Source organism: Hyperoodon ampullatus, assembly GCF_949752795.1.
Source record: "Hyperoodon ampullatus genome assembly, chromosome: 1".
Taxonomy (NCBI): domain Eukaryota; kingdom Metazoa; phylum Chordata; class Mammalia; order Artiodactyla; family Ziphiidae; genus Hyperoodon; species Hyperoodon ampullatus.
Window position 1 is genome coordinate 126115232 of NC_136914.1, and position 18354 is coordinate 126133585.

At 47.6% G+C, this 18354-nt stretch overlaps 1 protein-coding gene across 3 annotated transcripts in view; it reads left to right on the forward strand.

Annotated features, from left to right (window-relative positions):
* FAM193A (family with sequence similarity 193 member A) overlaps window positions 1–18354 on the forward strand; it is a gene marked incomplete at its 5' end in the record, with an annotated part of 177018 nt that overhangs the window by 107388 nt on the left and 51276 nt on the right. For all 3 annotated transcript variants that reach the window (XM_079704779.1, XM_079704780.1, XM_079704781.1), the window contains 3 exons: window positions 2667–2791; window positions 7532–7679; window positions 18056–18133. In XM_079704779.1, the coding sequence (XP_079560905.1) occupies window positions 2667–2791; window positions 7532–7679; window positions 18056–18133 (351 nt within the window). The remainder of the gene's footprint in view (window positions 1–2666; window positions 2792–7531; window positions 7680–18055; window positions 18134–18354) is intronic.

Consider the following 18354-nt stretch of genomic DNA (forward strand, 5'->3'; position numbering starts at 1 on the left):
CTGGCCACAGGTTTTCTAATGATTGTACACACTGAAATAAAACTGGGACCAAAGTTAGGCCTCCATTCACCTAGGAAATGCCTTCCCAGGCTGTAAGAATTGTGAAATCTGAATTTCCATTTACAAGGCCAGAAGAATCTTGAATCTCCAGCTGTTTCTCAAGCTCTGCTATAGGACTTGACTGTACACACTTCCTCTTTCTTCTTCCAACCCCCAAACACCTCCCTGCAGGTGAAGTGAGAAGTGCGAGTGGTTTGGGTGGAAGTGCCTAGGCTCAGGTCATCCGGGAGCTTTTTCTTTGGCCTCCGGCTGGGGCAGCACCAAGTCTTTGCCGACCCCCGGGTCTCGTCTTTTGTAGCAGCTGTGACAGCACAACCCCCACAGACCCCGTCCCCCCAGGCCCAGGACATGTTGCTCAGCCTCTGTACACTGTTTCTGGCCTGTGAATGGGGCACGGCAGCACCAAGTTCAGGGTTCCTGTGGGCGCTGATGAGTTCGCACGTGGGAAGCACTAGGATCCAGGCCTGGCCCACGGGAAGTACTCGTACTACTAGCACGTGTTGTTGTCCCAAGTTGATCTGAGGTTGTGAAACGAGTTTGGGGTCTGGTGTTTCTCTTGCGTGACTCACCTGGAAGTATAATTTCAGATTTCATAAACAATGCCAAACATCTTCCTCGTGAATTGGTCTTGACCTTTATTACCTTTAGTTAATGTGAGCCCAGATCCAGAGCTGTGGTCCCACCCCTGCAAGTACTGTAGCTCAGTGCCCAGGGCTGCTCACAGGCTGGCGGGCAGGGACTGTTGACTCTGTCCCAGAGATTGACAGGGGGGACCAGGCAGGACCTCGGCTCTCCTGGATGCCTTCCCTGGACCCTCTCTCATCTGGCTGAGGGCCTAGTCTGGCTGCTGCCTTAGCTCCTTTGTCATGGAGACAAATCATAAATCAGACCATCGCCAATCCTCTGTCCCCTGGGGACTCCCGGCAGTCAGGGACCTGCTGCGCTAGTCTCTGTGTCCTCATGCTGGCACAGCGCCTGTGCAGAGTGGTCTCTGCTGAAGTGTGTGACACATGTCCTTTCCTCACTGCCTCGGTGGCTATGTCATTATTACAAGCACGTTCTTAATATTATGTGCTTGTAATCAGGCCTCATTCCAGGCCTTGGGCCTAGTTTTTCGGTTCCCAGACGCTGGTCTCCTGCCCCACCCAGCTTTCCTGTATCGTAATTGCTCCAAGAGATGCTGCGTGTGAAACAAGAATGATAAAATTTAGACCTGGGAGGCACTGGTGTTTTGGTAAAACGTACAGTGAGGACAGGCACTGGAAACGTTGACAGAGTTGAGGGTTTGAGTTTCCCTGCAGATGTCATAGATACCCTGCCAAGTCTCTGTGTGGATCTCAAGTACAAGCAGAGGGCTGCGTGCGACTCGAGAGCAGGTGTGCATGCGTGGTAGGGCAGGAGCACACGTGCTCAGCAGCGTCCTGCAGGTGTGTGCTCAGGAACAGGAGCTGCTCACCCTAAGTTGCTCTCTCAGCCCCTCCGTCCACCGGTGATCAGGGCACAGAGCAATGGGATCTCCACGTGTAGATCGTGTCCTGACGTCTCCAGGTGTCATAATTTCAGCTCAGTTGGGCTACACAGTAAATAGGAACAGACCAGTACATGGGGTGGCATGAGTCACCTGTTCAGAGGGGACTGGAGTGTGATGCCCAGTGAAGCCTCTCCAGACTGTTGGTCACTCAGGTGAGGAGTGTTTCCCCAGGTGCGAGGTGATGCACCATGAGTAGTGTACGTGTGACTGACAGACGGACGTGTGGGTTCACACACGCGTGGTTGCGGCCAGAAGCTGTTGAATGTGAACGCTGCACGTGGGGAGGTCGTGGCGCTGTCTGCCCCGGTCACCCTGGTCTCTCTGGAGGTCACTTGTTGTGATGACCAGGATGCTTTCAAATGTTCAAAAGTTGTTGTCGAAAGTAACTGGTGAGGGCTTGCCTGGTGGCGCAGTGGTTGAGAGTCCGCCTGCCGATGCAGGGGACGCGGGTTCATGCCCCGATCCGGGAAGATCCCACATGCCGCGGAGCGGCTGGGCCCGTGAACCATGGCCGCTGAGCCTGCACGTTTGGAGCCTGGGCTCCGCGCAACGGGAGAGGCCACAACAGTGAGAGGCCCGCGTACAGCAAAAAAAAAAAGAAAGAAAGAAAGCAACTGATGAGGTCGCCCATGTTTACCAGGGAAAGAAAGAGCTGACCTTCCACACAGTGTCACTATCAGGGAAGTTACTGTGTCTGTCGGAACGGGAGACTTCTCAAGACAGGTTCAGAGACGGTTGTCCTTTGGCATCAGAGGATTTGTGTGCATTTATTTAAGTTGTTTGAGAGGTAGGGCTTGCGATACATTTGGGAGGCATGGTTATGAGAAATGGCTGCCGGTCGTGTACGCTGGTTTCTCTTTTTTCTGTCCCCTCATCTGTGTGCATCTTGCCACCCCTTTGTTTTGTGTGGAGTCATTTGGAAGGGAGGCTGGATGCACAGGGAGTAGCAACCCCTCATGAGCAGAATGTTCTGGGCCTGGACAGAGGGATGTGGGTTTGGCGGGGGGGGGAGAAACCCTTATGGGAATTTTTCAGTCTTTGATTGGGTGTATCTTCTATGTATCTATCTAACTAGGAAAATGAACACTTGAAAAAGTTCCAGGTTACGTGGGAGCTGCACAATAAGCACCTCTTTGAAGATCTGGTCTTTTCGGAGCCGCTTCTCCAGAGCAGCCTGCCGGCACTAGTGTCACAGATCAGGTACTCGGTCTCCACCTGCATGTGTCCTGCTGGCGTGATGGCTTGCTCCTGTCCCTGGGGTGCAGCAGGTGTGCACCTGAATGCCACTGCAGGGGCAGTTCTTGCCAGAAAATTACCGGGCTTAGGGGAAAATACAGTTTGGCTAGAAAGCTCAAAACCCAAAGAGTAATACGATTGAACTGTAAAATAATAAACCCAGTATCATTGCTACTAAGGTTTAGCATCACAGATTTCTCCTGAATAAGGAAAAGCTGCGGTAAACATAGCAGTTCACTTGACAGGTCCCAGGCTTTGCCAGGTGGCTGTGGTGTGGTCTGTGCTGGGGCACTTGGGGGGCCAGGGGAGGGCTGGTGGTGCTAAGGGCTCCGGGGCGCTAGGGGAGGTGTTAGACACGCTGTCAGGTCTCTCAAGCGTTCGCTCCACATCGCGGCTCATGGCTTTGGTTCTTCTTTCTGCTCTAGAGCTTCCGTGGGGCTTCACCAGGTGTGCCAAGCCCGGAGTCCCAAGTATAGCCTTGGGTCGCTTGCCCTGGTGAGGGGGAAGGGGAAAGTGCAGCCAGGGTGTTTGCTCCGAGGTGGCTTGACAAGTTGGGCCCCTCCTTGGATCTGCTGTCCCTGTGCTAGAGAGCCAGGTGTGAACTACCTCAGCCCAGGAGCGGGTGATTTTGTTCCTCATCTGCTTACCACCTGTGAACAGATTCCCAGGCTGTAGATGCATCATAGAACAGCACAGACTGTAGTCATCTTGGTTTAAAGGTCCACATCAAAGTATGGTTGGGCCAGATTCGCAAAGAAGGGGAATTATTTTTACGTCAGTATATTATTGTTGCAGTTAACTTACACAGTAGTCACCTTTTTTTTTTTTTTTCTTGAAATCCATGTTTCAATCCAGTCTTTGTTTCCTGTATTCCTAACTCCTATTTGAGGGGTCCTAGCTATTCCCACTTCTCACCCTTACCTCCGGAGCAAGAATAACCTTAAAAGCAGCTAGGGAAGGAGGACTGGGGCTAAAGTGGTCAGGACAAAGAGTTACTGGTGTGGCCCGCACCCTGCTTCCAGCATCTCCCGCACCACCGCCTGCTTCCCGCCCACTCTGACAGCGCCGTTACTTTCCATGGTGGGTGCACAGAGACATGAGTGTCCTAACCGCGACCCTCATGGAGATTGTGCCCAGTTACAATGCTCAAATCCAGCAAGAGTGCTTTTTATGAAAAGACACGCATCTTGTGTGTGCATGGGGGGGTGGGGGGTCCTTATAGTAGCATTCCAGGGTATTTAGCCTTGTTTTTTCTTTTTATGGTGAGCCAGGGAGTTTGATGGGCCTCTCATCAAACCGTGGGTGGGTGGCAGAAGCCTGAAATGTGTTATAGAACTCCACTTTTTCCTGTGCCCTGGCTCTGGATTTCTCATCTTGCTCATTGCGAATGGTGGTGTCTCCAAAGATCAGCAGCGTTTTAGAGTCTAAAGTGTTAATCCTGGGGTCAAGCTGCAGAGCTGCTCCCAGGAGCGGGTGAGGAACAGGGTGCATAGAGATGGGGATGGAAGCTGGGGAGAAGGCAAGCAGGGCGTTCCCCAGGATTCTGGGGCACCAGAAGGAGCCATTCCTTCGAGTTCCCCAGGAGACACCTTTGTTGGACCCAAGAACAGTTCAGATTTGAGCTTCTAGTTTACAGATACCTATTTAACAACTCCTAAAAATTTTGTGACAACTTATATACAAACACTACCCCCTAAAGTAATAACTATGTCTGTGGCACACAAAATCCATAGTTGTGAGTATTTTAACACTGACACTTTGTCTCTGGGCCTGCATTTTGTTTAACTTTATTTTAAAGTAAAATACAGATACAGAAAACTACACAAAATAAATGTAAACTGAATGGATTGATAGCAGGTGAACATCCCTTAGCCCCACCCCAGTGTGCTCACCTAGAAGCAAGTCCATCTGCATGCCCCACCGGGCACAGGAGCCTCGCCCAGAGCTGTCACTCAGTTGGCTTACACAGCGATCCCGTGATTCCCTTTCTCTATTCTCTCTCTTTTTTTTTTTTTTGGCCACGCTGTCCGGCATGCGGGATCTTAGCTTCCCGACCAGGGATCAAACGTGTGCTCCCTGCAGTGGAAGCGTGGAGTCTTAACCACTGGACCGCCAGGGAAGTCCCCCTTTCTTTATTCTCTTATTGCTCATGTGCATTTCCATAGTCTTGCCTGCTTTTTTATTTGCTGTAGTTTTTTTTTTCTTTTTTTTAAATACAAATGATCTACCCAAAGGTTGACTTCATTAAAGGAACTGACTTAATTTAGGAAAGTTATGTCTCTCTGTTTTTTAACAGCTTTATTGAGATAGAATTCACACATGATATAGTTCACTAGTTTAAAGTGTACAATTCAATAGCATTAATTACATTTATAACGTTGGGCAACTGTCACCACTATTTCCAAAACTTGGATGTCACCCCAGATAGAGACTCTGTCACCGTTAAACACTGACCTCCACTCCTGGCCCCTTTTTCTCTGTGCCTTTTGAGATTCTTTAACATGCAGGCCCCCACCCCTGTCCACTTTCCCTTACAACTTACCCATTAAGGAACCAGCTCCGTTTGTCGTGTAGCGATGCCAGGGTCTGGGTCCTCCAGCAGGCCACTGTCTGTGCTGCCTGAGAGTTCGTGAGAAACCAGAAGCTCTGTCAGACTCTGCTTCCATCCCTCTGGCAAGACCAGGAGCCCCATTGTGTCTCCTTATTTGTTGTGGTGGTTTTAGTAGCTATTGCCCAATGTGGTCTTCATTTTAAGTATACTGATATATTCATTGTTAGGGGAATGTTTAATTAGGCTTGTCAGTAAACGTACCTGAACTGATTTTATCTCATTTTCCTTATCACTTACTGTTTCACATAGACAATATTCATAGTAGATATTACCAGCTGTTAACTGTCATGTGTTTGCAGAGTGAATATTTAGGTAGTAACCTGTCTGCTGACCCATTGATGCTGTTGACCCTGAGGACACTTTCTGCAGTCTAGCAGCTCCCCGTTTCCTCTCTGGACTCCAGCCCCGTGCCTACAGCTTGTGCTCTGAGTGCCCCACCACAGAAGTCCTAGGACCCCCGGCTGCTTTGCCCTCCACCGGCTCTAAGTAGAGTCTGCGCGTAGGACAGGAGGGGAGCAGTTCTCACCTCGGGCAGGAGCGGGGGGAGAGCACGAGTCCCCTCCGCCTCCACCCCAGTCTTCTGGGTGGCCTAATGGGGAAGGTGGGGTTTGCACGAAGAGTGGAAATCAGCTTGTGATGAGCAGGGCTGCAGAGGCAGGGCTTGAGGAGAAGATCGCTGCCTCGTGGGCTGTCGTGCTCTCAGGCCTGGGGTCGCCCACATGCTGGGCGGAGCCAGGGGGGCCTCGAGAGGCCCTGGATTCTGGGTCTTGAGGACTTTTGTTTCCTGGGGACAGCCTTGGTGTTTGAGCCAGCCCCATCACCACGTGGGTTGCGTCGTGTCCTTTCCTGGCTCTGGGCTTTCCCGTGCAGCTTTTCAGTGACCCTGTTTTCCACGTGCTCCCTCCTTGAAGTGATGGAGCCGGTGTAGACGGCTTCGGCAAGAATGAGTCCATTCGCACGACGTGCGTCTTTATGCAGTGGTCACCAGGGTGGAAAGGGAGGTGTCTGCACCCGTGGAAAAGTTCTTGTTTTTAAATCGCTATTGTTTATTTTCATTATAAAATTATTAGATTGTCACTGCAATACAATTCTGAAAGCAAAGGAAACCCTGAAGAGAGGTAGGTACCATAAACAACTGGGTGCTGCTTCCAGATTTTTTCCAGTGTCCATGCCTCCCACACATGTGCATCTTTACACATGGTGACATAGTCCTTTCCTCACTTAACATGGGAGCATCTCCATTTCAAAACATATGTCTGTAAGTGCATGTGTGTCTGAGTCTGAGTGTGAACAAGTAGGTGTAACTTAGCCTATAATTAGAAGCCTTGTCTGGTGTGGCATCACTGATCCCAGTGGGTAACTTCAGTTCTTCCGTGTAAACAGCAGTGGTTATTAAGCCTGCACATCATCTTTGTGCTCCTGAGCGATTATAAGTGTTGCCTTTGATTTTGAAATTCTTTGTTATGAGGTCTTTATCACCATTGCTTTGGTTCAGATGTTGACATGTTTAGGTATTAGGAAAAGGAACGGTGTCTGAAGAGAACCTGCCTGTGAGCCTGCACCCCTCCCCCACTCTCCTGCTTCTCCTCTTCCATGCCACCCTCCTCTTGAGAAGCTCAGCTGTTTACCTCTATTTGTGTCTTTTGTTTTCTGTTTATTTTCTCATCTGCCATCTTACCATCTTTCTTAACAAGATACACAGAGTAAATGAAACTATAATTATATTTTTTATTGAACTGAATTTCCTGTTTTACTTGATTTGAAAACCAGGTCCAAATTTTGTATTTCTCATTAAATGTTTTGTTCTCTCTGGGTCAGTGAATCTCAGTAGGGAAAAATAGTTTACGACCCCACATCTAGTGAACTGAATCTCTGGGCCTTAGTCTTTGTAGAACAGCGTTACTCACCACTCATTTTTTTCTTAGGAGCTGTTGCTTCCTGGAGCTTCTTCTCTAGGCCAGACTGTCGTGGGTGCCTGGGCTGTGTGCTTAACTCATCCTGCACAGCAGCCTCGTGGGGTGTGTGGTGGTGCCCCGCTTGCCACCTCGGGAGGGGAGATGATGGCCAGAGTGCTGAAAGGCCTCTCTCCCCAGGCTGGGGACCACGACGCACGACACCTGCAACGAGGACACGTACAGCACCCTGCTGCAGCGGTACCAGCGCTCCGAGGAGGAGCTGCGCGGGGTGGCCGAGGAGTGGCTGGAGTGCCAGAAGAGGATCGACGCCTATGTGGACGAGCAGGTGGGTGTGCACCGCCGGGGCGGCCGCAAGGAGCCCACCGCGAGGGGCCGTGTGCCCAGGGGAGGGGTGTGAACGGGGGCTCCCAGCTGCTGCTGCTCCGGAGGGGACGCCCAGCCATGCCCGCAGGGTCAGCTGCCGGTCAGGTCCCTGCTGGCCTGGGTACAGCCACGGTCACGGGCACAGGCTGCTGCCCAGCCTCGGTGCTGCCGGCGGGGGCCTCTGAGGCCTTTGGAAACGGCTGAGCCTGGTCATGTCAGGACCCGTTTACTGAACACTGGCCACACGTGAGCTTCAGAGCCCATTCTCCCCCCGTCCCTAAGCATGTCGAGTGGGAGCGCAGACACGAACACACACGGCTGTGCTGGGCAGGTGGTCTGCAGGGGTGGAGGAGGGTGGAAGGCAGGCGCTGCTGTGGGGATGGGGCCTGCGGGCAGGGCTTCCAGCCGGCGTCCCGGCCAGCCAGCCCGCCTTTCTAAAACCCCCAGGAGGGTTGGGCAGGGGAGGCGTTCAGTGTGGATGTTTTCCAGGGTAATGCAGGGTGTGAGGAGTAATAAGGAAACAGTGACGGAGCTCTGTGTTGTACTTGTGAGGCTGTAGGAAAACAGAACCTTGGTTCTGGCATAGGGCGGGTGCTGGTGCAGTGTCTGCCTGGGATCCTGGGTGCCGCCTGGCCGCTGGCTATGACGCTTCGTCTCGGCGTTGCCACCTGAGCGTGGTGAGGGATTAGGAAGAAGGAAGGGGCTGGCGTGTGCCCATGTCACTGTTCATGCCAGCCTCGCTCCGTGTTTTGTGTGGCAGTTCTCCCTCTGCAGCCTCAGGGACCGTTACTATAAGTAGTCTCTCATTCAGAACCTAGGAGAACGGTTCTGACTACATTCTCCCGCGTGATACTGACTTTCCCCTCTGTCAGGTGTGCCTTGGTAACGTGACAGGACTCAGCGCTGTGGAGCCGAGCTTGTCTTGGGCAGGTGGCTCCGCCGGCGCCATGCGCTTGGCCTCTTCCACAGTTGCTGCGTGTGTAGCACGTGGCCTCGGGAGCCACCCTGTACCTGGCACACGCTCCCCGCTGTCCTGGGGCCCCCGGGGCACTCGTATTCTCCAGCTGTGGCTCATCCCTGACCACTGACGCCTTAGCTTCGGCCGCTGTGGGGGCAGGGCTGGCCCCAGGTTGCAAATGTTGGCGCAGGGTCAGGTAGCCGTGACCCCGGCTGCCTTCCAGCTGCCATCCCTGTGCATCCTCCACCTGGACCTGCAACCAGCTCGTCCCCTGAGGCCTTGTGCAGCCAGGCAGCCGGCAGCTGAGTCACTCAGAGGCAGAGGAGCAGACAGCTCCCTCCCCTCTGCTGCCTGCACGTGCACCAGCCCGTTTGCAGGAGTTTGCTGTCCAGGTAGTAGAGGGCACAGGAGCCCGGAGGGGAGACTGGTGCGTGGGGACAGGGGCTGTTGCCTGTTCCTCGGGGTGTTCTGGACTCAGGTCCTGAGGAGGACCCTGAAGGGCACTTGGTGCCAGGCCCTGCCCCAGATTGGTGAGCTTCATTCAAGCCTTTCCCCTCCCTGGGCCTTAGTCTCCCACTTGTGAAATGACAGAATCGGATTAGATGACATTTTGGTTTTGTTTGAGCCTTTGTATTTTATAATTCTGAATCAGTTTTGTGTGTGTGTGGTTACTAAAAAGCAGGACTTCAGTAAACAGTCCCTTGTGTTCTGAATTGAGCTGCACCGAGCCGGTTACTGGGTTACCCTTAGAGGGAACCCCACGTCAGTTAAGTGCGGTGGTTTATCCAGAGTACAGAGGAGGGGGGAGAATTGGGAGCCGTGGTTTGCCGGGACGTTGAGGCATCAGTTCTCTGAAGGAGGGACCTTCAGAAAAAGACCAAAGACTAGACGCCAGCCTCTCCCTGGCTAAACTCTTGTCATCGGGGCCCAAGCTGATGATGGAAGAAATTTGATGAGGCATTCTTGCTTTAAAAGAACGAGTGATGTGCGAAGGCTTCTCAGGGAGAGAGACGTGTGAGAAACAGGAGCTGGTCTGGGCTGCTTTGTGGGAACCCACGAGGTTACGCCACCTGCTAAGTCTCTGTCCTGCCGGCTCGGCTTACAGGAAGGGTGGATTGCATCAGGTCACGGAACCCCTGTCCCCAACATTAGGCTGAAGAAAATAGCCCCCGTCCAGCAGACTGAGGATGAGTCTGTCCTCACCAAGGGTTGCTGCTTACACTGCCCTCAGTTTGTCTTCAGGGTCCCTGGACTAGGAGAGGAGGGAGGCACCATTTGTATGGACACCCTAGAACCTCACAAGCCATGTGCCGCGTCCTCTGAGAACCTTCTGGGTCCATGTGGGCAATAAACTGCTGCAAGGAAAACAACAGACAGTCCATCCAGACGGCGCCCCCAGCAGTGTTTGCTGTGGGCCTGGACAGCGACACTGGCAGCTCTGCCTTGGGCCCCTCTGCCACCCCGTTAGTATCTACAGTAGTAACACACGTGTAGAGAGAAGCTGGGTCCTGGCAAATCAACTGGAGGGCGGATCAGATGCTGAAAGATTGATGGGCAGCAGCAAACAGACTGTCACTTAGAAGCCTGTGCTGGGGAGAGTCCTAGACAGAGTTCTGGAGTCCAGATGGGAGGGCTGCACTGTCTGTCCTCAAGGCATCTCTGAACAGGCCAGACCCCCAACAGGAAATGGCAGTGCAGCCTCAGGAACTTGGGGCAGCCCCTGTCCTCAGTGCTGTGAGGAGGTATGGAGAGAGAGACCTCCAGCCCAGCGACTGAAGTCTGACCCCAGGGAGAAGCACAGGAAGACAGAGCTGCCCCCTCCCTGTTAGAGGAGACATGCAGAAGTGAATTGACAGCAGTCTTTTTTTTAATTATTATTTATTTTAATATTTATTTATTTGGCTGCACTGAGTCTTAGTTGCAGCAGGCGGGCTCCTTAGTTGCAGCTCTCCGGCTCCTTAGTTGTGGTATGTGGGCTCCTTAGTTGTAGCACGCGAACTCTTAGTTGCAGCATGCACGTGGGATCATCTAGTTCCCTGACCAGGGGTCGAACCCGGGCCCCCTGCATTGGGAGCGTGGAGTCTTAACCACTGCACCACCAGGGGAGTCCTGACATCGGAATCTTAGATGTGGCTGGACTAGGTGACCTGTGAGGTCCCCTGCATCTCTGGCCCTGACAGTGGGGCTTGTTGAACTTCGTGTTTGATGCTGAACGCTACTCGGGGAGTTTGCAGAGTTCCATAGTGGCAGTGGGGAGCCGCTCATTTGTGAGTACAAGTGCAAACGAAGGCCTGCGGGCCTGTAAGCAGTGCTGGTCCTCGTGTCGAGCAGGGGGCTCGCTGTCTGTCGCAGAGGAGCCTTCAGTCTGGAGTTTATCTGAAGGGGCTTCCACTGCAGCTGGTGGTTCCTTCTGCAGAGATTGGTACCATCCACTAGAGTGGGGGGTCTGATTTATCCCTGACTTTTCCATTATGTTTTGTCAGTGTAAGCTTCTGATGATATCAATAACTTGTGATCTTATTTAGATGATTTCAGGAAAACAGTGTAACTAAAATGATAATTCAGGTGAAGAGAAAGAAGATAAATGGTGACTTACTGTGCAGTGTGCTAAGCACTGTGCTAAGCAATAATCTCCTTGCTGCTAGGAATATAATATATTAGGAATATAATACACAGTATTATCACTGCTATTCTGATAAAAATGGAGTGTGTGTAAAAATAACAATATACATGTTTTTTCTAAAAGGAAAATACGATCTTAAAAAGTAAAACTGAAAGTGAATTTATTTCTTTAAAAATACTTGTTCTTGGGCTTCCCTGGTGGCACAATGGTTGAGAGTCCGCCTGCCGATGCAGGGGACACAGGTTCATGCCCCGGTCCGGGAGGATCCCACATGCCACGGAGTGGCTGGGCCCGTGAACCATGGCCGCTGAGCCTGCGCATCCGGAGCCTGTGCTCCGCAACAGGAGAGGCCGCAACAGTGAGAGGCCCGCGTACTGCAAAAAAAAAAAACAAACTTGTTCTTATAGCTATAAATGTTTACATTAAAAAAGAAAGATCTCGAATCAACAACCTAACTTTGCAACTTGTAGAAAGAAAAAAAAAGATAAACTAAATCCAAAGCTAGCAGAAGGAAGGAAATAATAAAGATTAGAGCAGAGGTAAACAAAGACAGAAAATAGAAAAACAGTAGAGAGAATCAGTGAAACCAGAAGTTGGTTCTTCAAGAAGAACAGCAAAATTGACAGACCTTTAGCTTATGGACTAAGAGAAAAAGAAAAAAGACTGAAATTACTAAAATCGGAAGTGAAGTAGGGACATTACTACCAGTCCTACAGAAATGAAAAGAATTACCAGAGAGTACTGTGAACCATTGTACACCAACAAATTGGATAACCTAGATGAAATGGACAAATTCCTAGAAACAAAGAACCAACCAAGACTAAATCATGAAGAAATAGAGAATCTGAATAGACTTATAACTAGTAAGGAGATTGAATCAGTAATCAAAAATCTCCCAACAAAGAAAAGTTCAGGACCCAGTGGCTTCAAAGGTGAATTCTAGCAAACATTTAAAGAAGAATTAATACCCATCCTTCTCAGACTTTTCCAGAAAACTGAAGGGGAGGGAACACTTCCTAACTCATTCTGTGAGGCCAGCATAAGTCTGATACCAAAGCCAGACAAAGACACTACAAGAAAAGAAAACTACGGACCAGTGTCCTTTATGAATATTGATGCAGAAATCCTTAACAAAATACTAGCAAACAGAACTCAGCATATTTAAAGGATTCTACACCATGATCAAGTAGGATTTATTCCTGGAATGCGAAGATGTTTCAAGGTATGAAAATTGATTAATATAACATACCACATCAATAAGGAAAAACCACATGATCATCTCAGTTGATGCAGCAAAAGCATTTGACAAAATTCACCATCGTTCATGATTAAAAACACTCAACAAAATGGGAATAGAAGGAAACTACCTCCATATAATAAAAGCCACAAATATAAAAAACCTATAGCAAACATCATCCTCAGTAATGGAAGATTAAAGTCCAAAAGGGAGGGGATATCTGTATGTGTGTGGCTGATTCATTTTGTTTTGCAGTGGAGGCTAACACAGCATTGTAAAGTGACCATACTCCAAAAAAATTAATTTTAAAAGAAATGAAAGATTAAAAGAAAGCCTTTAATCCTCTTGAGATCAGGAACAAGGCAAGGATGCTTGCTTTCACCACTTCTATTCAACATAGTACTAGAAAATCTAGCCACAGCAGTTAGGCAAGAAAAAGATATAAAAGGCATTTAAATCTGAAAGGAAGAGTAAAACGATCTCTGCAAATGATGTGATCTTATATGTAGAAAATCCTAACGACTCTGTAAAAAAAAAACTGTTAGAATTTAAAAACTGTAAGTGAATTCAGCAAAGTAGCAGGATACAGAGTGCACACACACAAATTAGTTGCATTTGTACATACAAACAGTGAACAATCTGAAAAGGAAATTATGAAAACAGTTTTATTTACAGTGGCATTGAAAAGAGTAAAATACTTAGGAATTAACTTACTCAAGGAGGTGTGGAAGACTTGTACAATAAGAACTACAAAACATTGCTGAAAGAAAATAAAGAGGGCATAAATAAATGGAAACACATTCCTGTGTTCCTGGATTGGACAACTTAATATTGTTGAAATGTCAGTAGTACCCAAAGTGGTCTACACATTCAGTGCAATCTCTATCAAAATCCCAATGATGGTTTTTTTTTTTTGTGGTATGCGGGCCTCTCACTGTTGTGGCCTCTCCCATTGCGGAGCACAGGCTCCAGAGGTGCAGGCTCAGCGGCCATGGCTCACGGGCCCAGCCGCTCCGCGGCATGTGGGATCTTCCCAGACCGGGGCACGAACCTGCATCCCCTGCATCGGCAGGCGGACTCTCAACCACTGCGCCACCAGGGAAGCCCCCCAATGATGTTTTTTGAAGAATAGAAAAACCCATCCTAAAATTCATATGGGATCTCAAGGAACTCAGAATGGCCAGAACAATCTTGGGGAAAAAAAGAACAAAACTGGAGGGCTCACACTTTTGATTTGAAAACTTACTACGAAGCCACAGTGATCAAAGTGGTGTGGTATTGGCATAAAGACAGACATACAGACCAGTGGATACAGTAGAAAGCCCAGAAACAAACCCTTGCGTATATGGTCAGGTGATTTTTGACAAGGGTGCCAAGACCCTTCGATGGGGAAAAGACAGTCTTTTCAACAAATGGTGCTGGGAAAATTGGGTATCCACCTGCAAAAGAATGAAGTTGTACCCTTATCTAATACCATATGGAAAAGGTAACTCAAAGTGAATCAAGGACCTACGTGGAAGACCTAAAAACGTGGAAGAACCTTGAACACATTACTCTAAGTGAAATAAGCCAGACACACAAAAAGACATCCTGTCTGATCCCACTCACCTGAGGTCCCTAGAGTAGGCAAATCCATAGAGACAGAGAGTAGAAGGGTGGGTGCCGGGGGCCAGGGGAGGTGGGCAGTTATTGTTTAATGGGGGCTGCGTTTCACTTTTGCAAGATGAAGAGAGATGGGGATACCACTGAAATGGTTCAGATGGTTTATTTTATGTTACACGTATTTTACAAGGGGAAAAAAAAAGCATTCTCTGTCTTTTCACAGTGGAAAACCATCCTCTTTCACTAAAGCAACCCAAAGGTGCATTCTTATTTTCATTCACCTGTCAAGGAACTACAATGCCATTAATACCAATTAGGGAAATCGAGCAATTTTATTTGCATCCAGAGGGTACCAGTCATTCTAGAATCCTTGGAATGGATATCAGTCTCTTCTGATCAAGTAGCATTTTAGAAACTACATAGTAATTCAAGATTGCAAAATGTTGCACATCTGTAAAATAATTAGTATTCACAAATAAGTATGGCCATGGGGAGACAGTTGACAGCTTTGAAATCCGTTGTTCTTGTTTGCTTGTAAAGATTTATCCTTTATTTGTTGTGTGACGCATATATAAGCCTACAGGTACCCAAATGTTCCACAAAATTAATCCCAGAGGCTGCAAAGAGAAGGTCAAAGAGGAGGTTTCTATTGATTATATTTATCAAACAACTCTGTACTGAGCTCTGTAATAAGATAAAGAAATGATTACTTTTTCTAATGTTTAGCTCACTTTAAATCATTTTTAAAATTTGCAACAATAATAGTTACTCATGAAAGAAAAATGTTTCTCCTGAAAACTGAAGACCCACGTTACGTAAAGGGAGAATTAGCACCAATATTGAATCTCCCCATCCAAAACTATGGCATGTATGTCTTTTTTTAGGTTGTCTTTTATAGCCTATATTATGGTTTTATAGTTTGTACATTTCTTACTGAATTTATACGTAGGTGTTTTACAGTTTTTAGGGACTATCATTAGTAGCATCTTAAATGGTGGAATAAATTTTCTAAGGAGTTATTGCTGGTCCTTATAGGAAAGCTGAGTTCTGCTTTGTGTCCAGTCATCTCACCATGTTATCATCTCTCAAATAGTTCTGGAATTGATTGCTTTGAGTTTTCTAGGAGACCGTGATATCGTTTACAAATAATAATAGTTTTGTCTTATCCTCTTTATTAGCATTTGAACTTTGTGTTTTGTTTTTTCACTTCAGCTAGAATCTTCACAGCGTCATGAGTAAAAGTGTTACTAGCAGTAGCATCCTTGTTCAGTTCCTGGCTTTTGTGGAAATCTTTGGAGGTTTCACATTAAGTCTGATGCTTGCCATACAAATTTTTGATACTTTTTAGCAAATTAAAGAGCCCTTCCCTGGTGGCGCAGTGGTTAAGTATCTGCCTGCCAATGCAGGGGACACAGGTTCGAGCCCTGGTCTGGGAAGATCCCACATGCCGCGGAGTAACTAAGCCAATGCGCCACAACTACTGAGCCTGCGCTCTAGAGCCCACGCACCACAACTACTGAAGCCCGTGCGCCTAGAGCCTGTGCTGTGCAACAAGAGAAGCCGCCACAGTGAGAAGTCTGCGCACCGCAATGAAGAGTAGCCCCGGCTCGCTGTAACTAGGACAGCCTGTGTGCAGCAATGAAGACCCAACACAGCTAAAAATAAATAAATTAATTAATTAAAAAAAATTTTTTTAAGTAGGGATAGACATTAAATTTGTATTTTTTTTTCTGTTTTTATGTGTTTCTGTATGAATTAGATTAGGCTTTCTAATTTTGAGACATCCTTGCATTCCTGGAATTAAATCCTACTAGATTATAATTTATTATTCTTTAATCCATTATTAGGTATCTTATTTAGGATTTTTATATCTGTATTCTGAGGTATTGCTGAGTTTTCATCTTTGAGGTCTTGTTTGTTTTGTATAAAGGATAATTATGCTAATCTCATAGAATGAATTGAGAACTTTCCATGTTTTTCCAGTATTTAGGAATAGTTCAACTTTCCTAATCTACAAAGTGTTTGCATAGACCCCACCATGAAACTTTGGGGCCTGGTTCATTTTTGCAGGGGAAGGAACAAGGACTCAGTATCTTTTACTGCCTTTTCAGTAAACATTGTGTTCATGAACCTACTTGGGGTTTTCTACTTCTTAAGTGAGTTTTACAAATTGATATTTGCCTGGGAAATTATCCACATCATTCATATAAAGGGGTGGGCTTAAGCTTGTGCTTACAGGGCAGCTGATGAAAATGGGTGCATGATGGCTACAGGAGAATTCCCCTACCTCTAACTTCACACTGTAATGGGAGAGCACTTGCTCCCCTAAAAGGAGGCTGGCCAGTGCTCCTGGTGTCCCAGCTGTGCCCACAGCCTGCCCTCTGAGCTGTCCAGCTGTCGAGAGAGGCCAGAAGTCTAGATTGTTAGGTGAAATCTCAAAAGCTTTTTCATGTTGACTCAGCTTGTAAAACACATTGTGCAGGGCCAACAAGATAGCCGTGAGCCACCTGTTTGCAGCTGTTCTTTAGATATGAAAGGCATAACTTGTATAGATGTTTTCTCTTGTGGTTTTAGAAAATCTTTGTATATGTCCGTGTCCTTTTTCACTCCCGCTGTTTTTGTTGTTCCTTTTCTTCCCTTGTTCGGCCTGGGAGGAAGTTCAGAGAACCAACTTTTGGGTTTATTGATCACATTTACTTCTTGGTTTTCCAAATTTCAGCTTTTACCTTTAATTCTTTATTAGTTGATTTCTTGTTTCATTTTGTTTGGGCTTCTTACATTGAACGCATACTTTTCAGGCTTTTTTTTTTTGTTCTATTCTCTCATAAATGCCACCAAACTATACATTTTCTTCTATATCTTGGGCTCATCTTATAAAATTTGATTTGTGGGACTTTCCTTGTCAATTATTTCTAAACAGACTGTAATTTCAACTTCGGTTTCTTCTCTAATACTTTTAAACTATTAAAAAATTTTAAGTGCATGAATTTGATTTTATTGAGTTCCTCTTGTTTTATTATGGAGGGTTTACGGGCAGTTTTTTGTTTGTTTGTTTTAATTTGAAGATCTAATAGGCTATTTATTAGGTGGTTCGTAAATCGAGCAGCATCCCGTCCAGCAGCTGGGAGCATGCTCCCGGTTGGTAGTGTTTTCTTCCCTGTAGGACTGAATATATGCCCTCTTCCGTTTTTTTTTCTTCTAATAATTTTGAAGATATGTATCCCATATCCTTTCAGTGACTAATTTACAAGAATACATTTATATAAACACCAAGATTTAATCATTTCATAGCCTCCTCCTTCAAATAAGGCAGTGCCTTGAGCCCATTCTTAATTCCCTATTCCCCTCAATTTCTTTTTAGTTGTGGTAAAATCTACATTACTCAAAATTTACTACCCTAACCATTTCTAAGTCCACAGTTCATTCATACTGAGTGCGCTCACATTGCTGTGACCGTCACCGCTGTTCACCTCCAGAACTCTCTCATCTTCACAAGCTGAAGCCTGTGCTTAAACAGCAGCCCCTGCCCCCTCCCTCCGCAGCCCCTGGTGCCTGCTGTGGCACTCAGGGTGACGTCCCCAGGGCTCACACTTCACGTGCAGGGCCCCTCGTGGTTGTTCAGTGAACCATGACTGTCCACTCACCGTATTGACAGATCCACCTCTGATATGTTAATTTCTCTTTAAAACCTGAACTCCTCGCTGTGTTTTTCATGCAAGAAAAGTATTTGCGATGATTTTGAGCGAGTCATGTGAGGCGCTGAGATCGAGTGTCAGGTAGCGTTTCTGTAGTGCTGCAGCTTCTGTCTGCAGACGCGGTCTCTCGTATGTATCATTTTAAAAGTCTCCCCTTGAAAATGTCCGGGGTAGCTCTTGCTGGTACTAAGACTTTTTGTTTTTTACATCCCCCATGAATTAGATGACAATGAAAACCAAACAGCGCATGCTAACAGAAGACTGGGAGCTCTTTAAACAAAGGCGGTTCATGGAAGAGCAGGTGAGGCTGTGGGCCGGAGGGGCGGTTCACAGGAATGGGAATTGCTCCCTGCGGGTGGACGGCTCCAAAAGACCAGCGCTTCAACACCACACTGCATGTTCTGCTCACTGTTTGTGGCAGTGGTGTAAACTGGTTTTCCTTCCGACTTCCTTCTCTCCTGCATCCCTCAGGGGACATCCACGTTTACAGAGCCACCCTCTCGGGCCACAGCCACCCCTGAG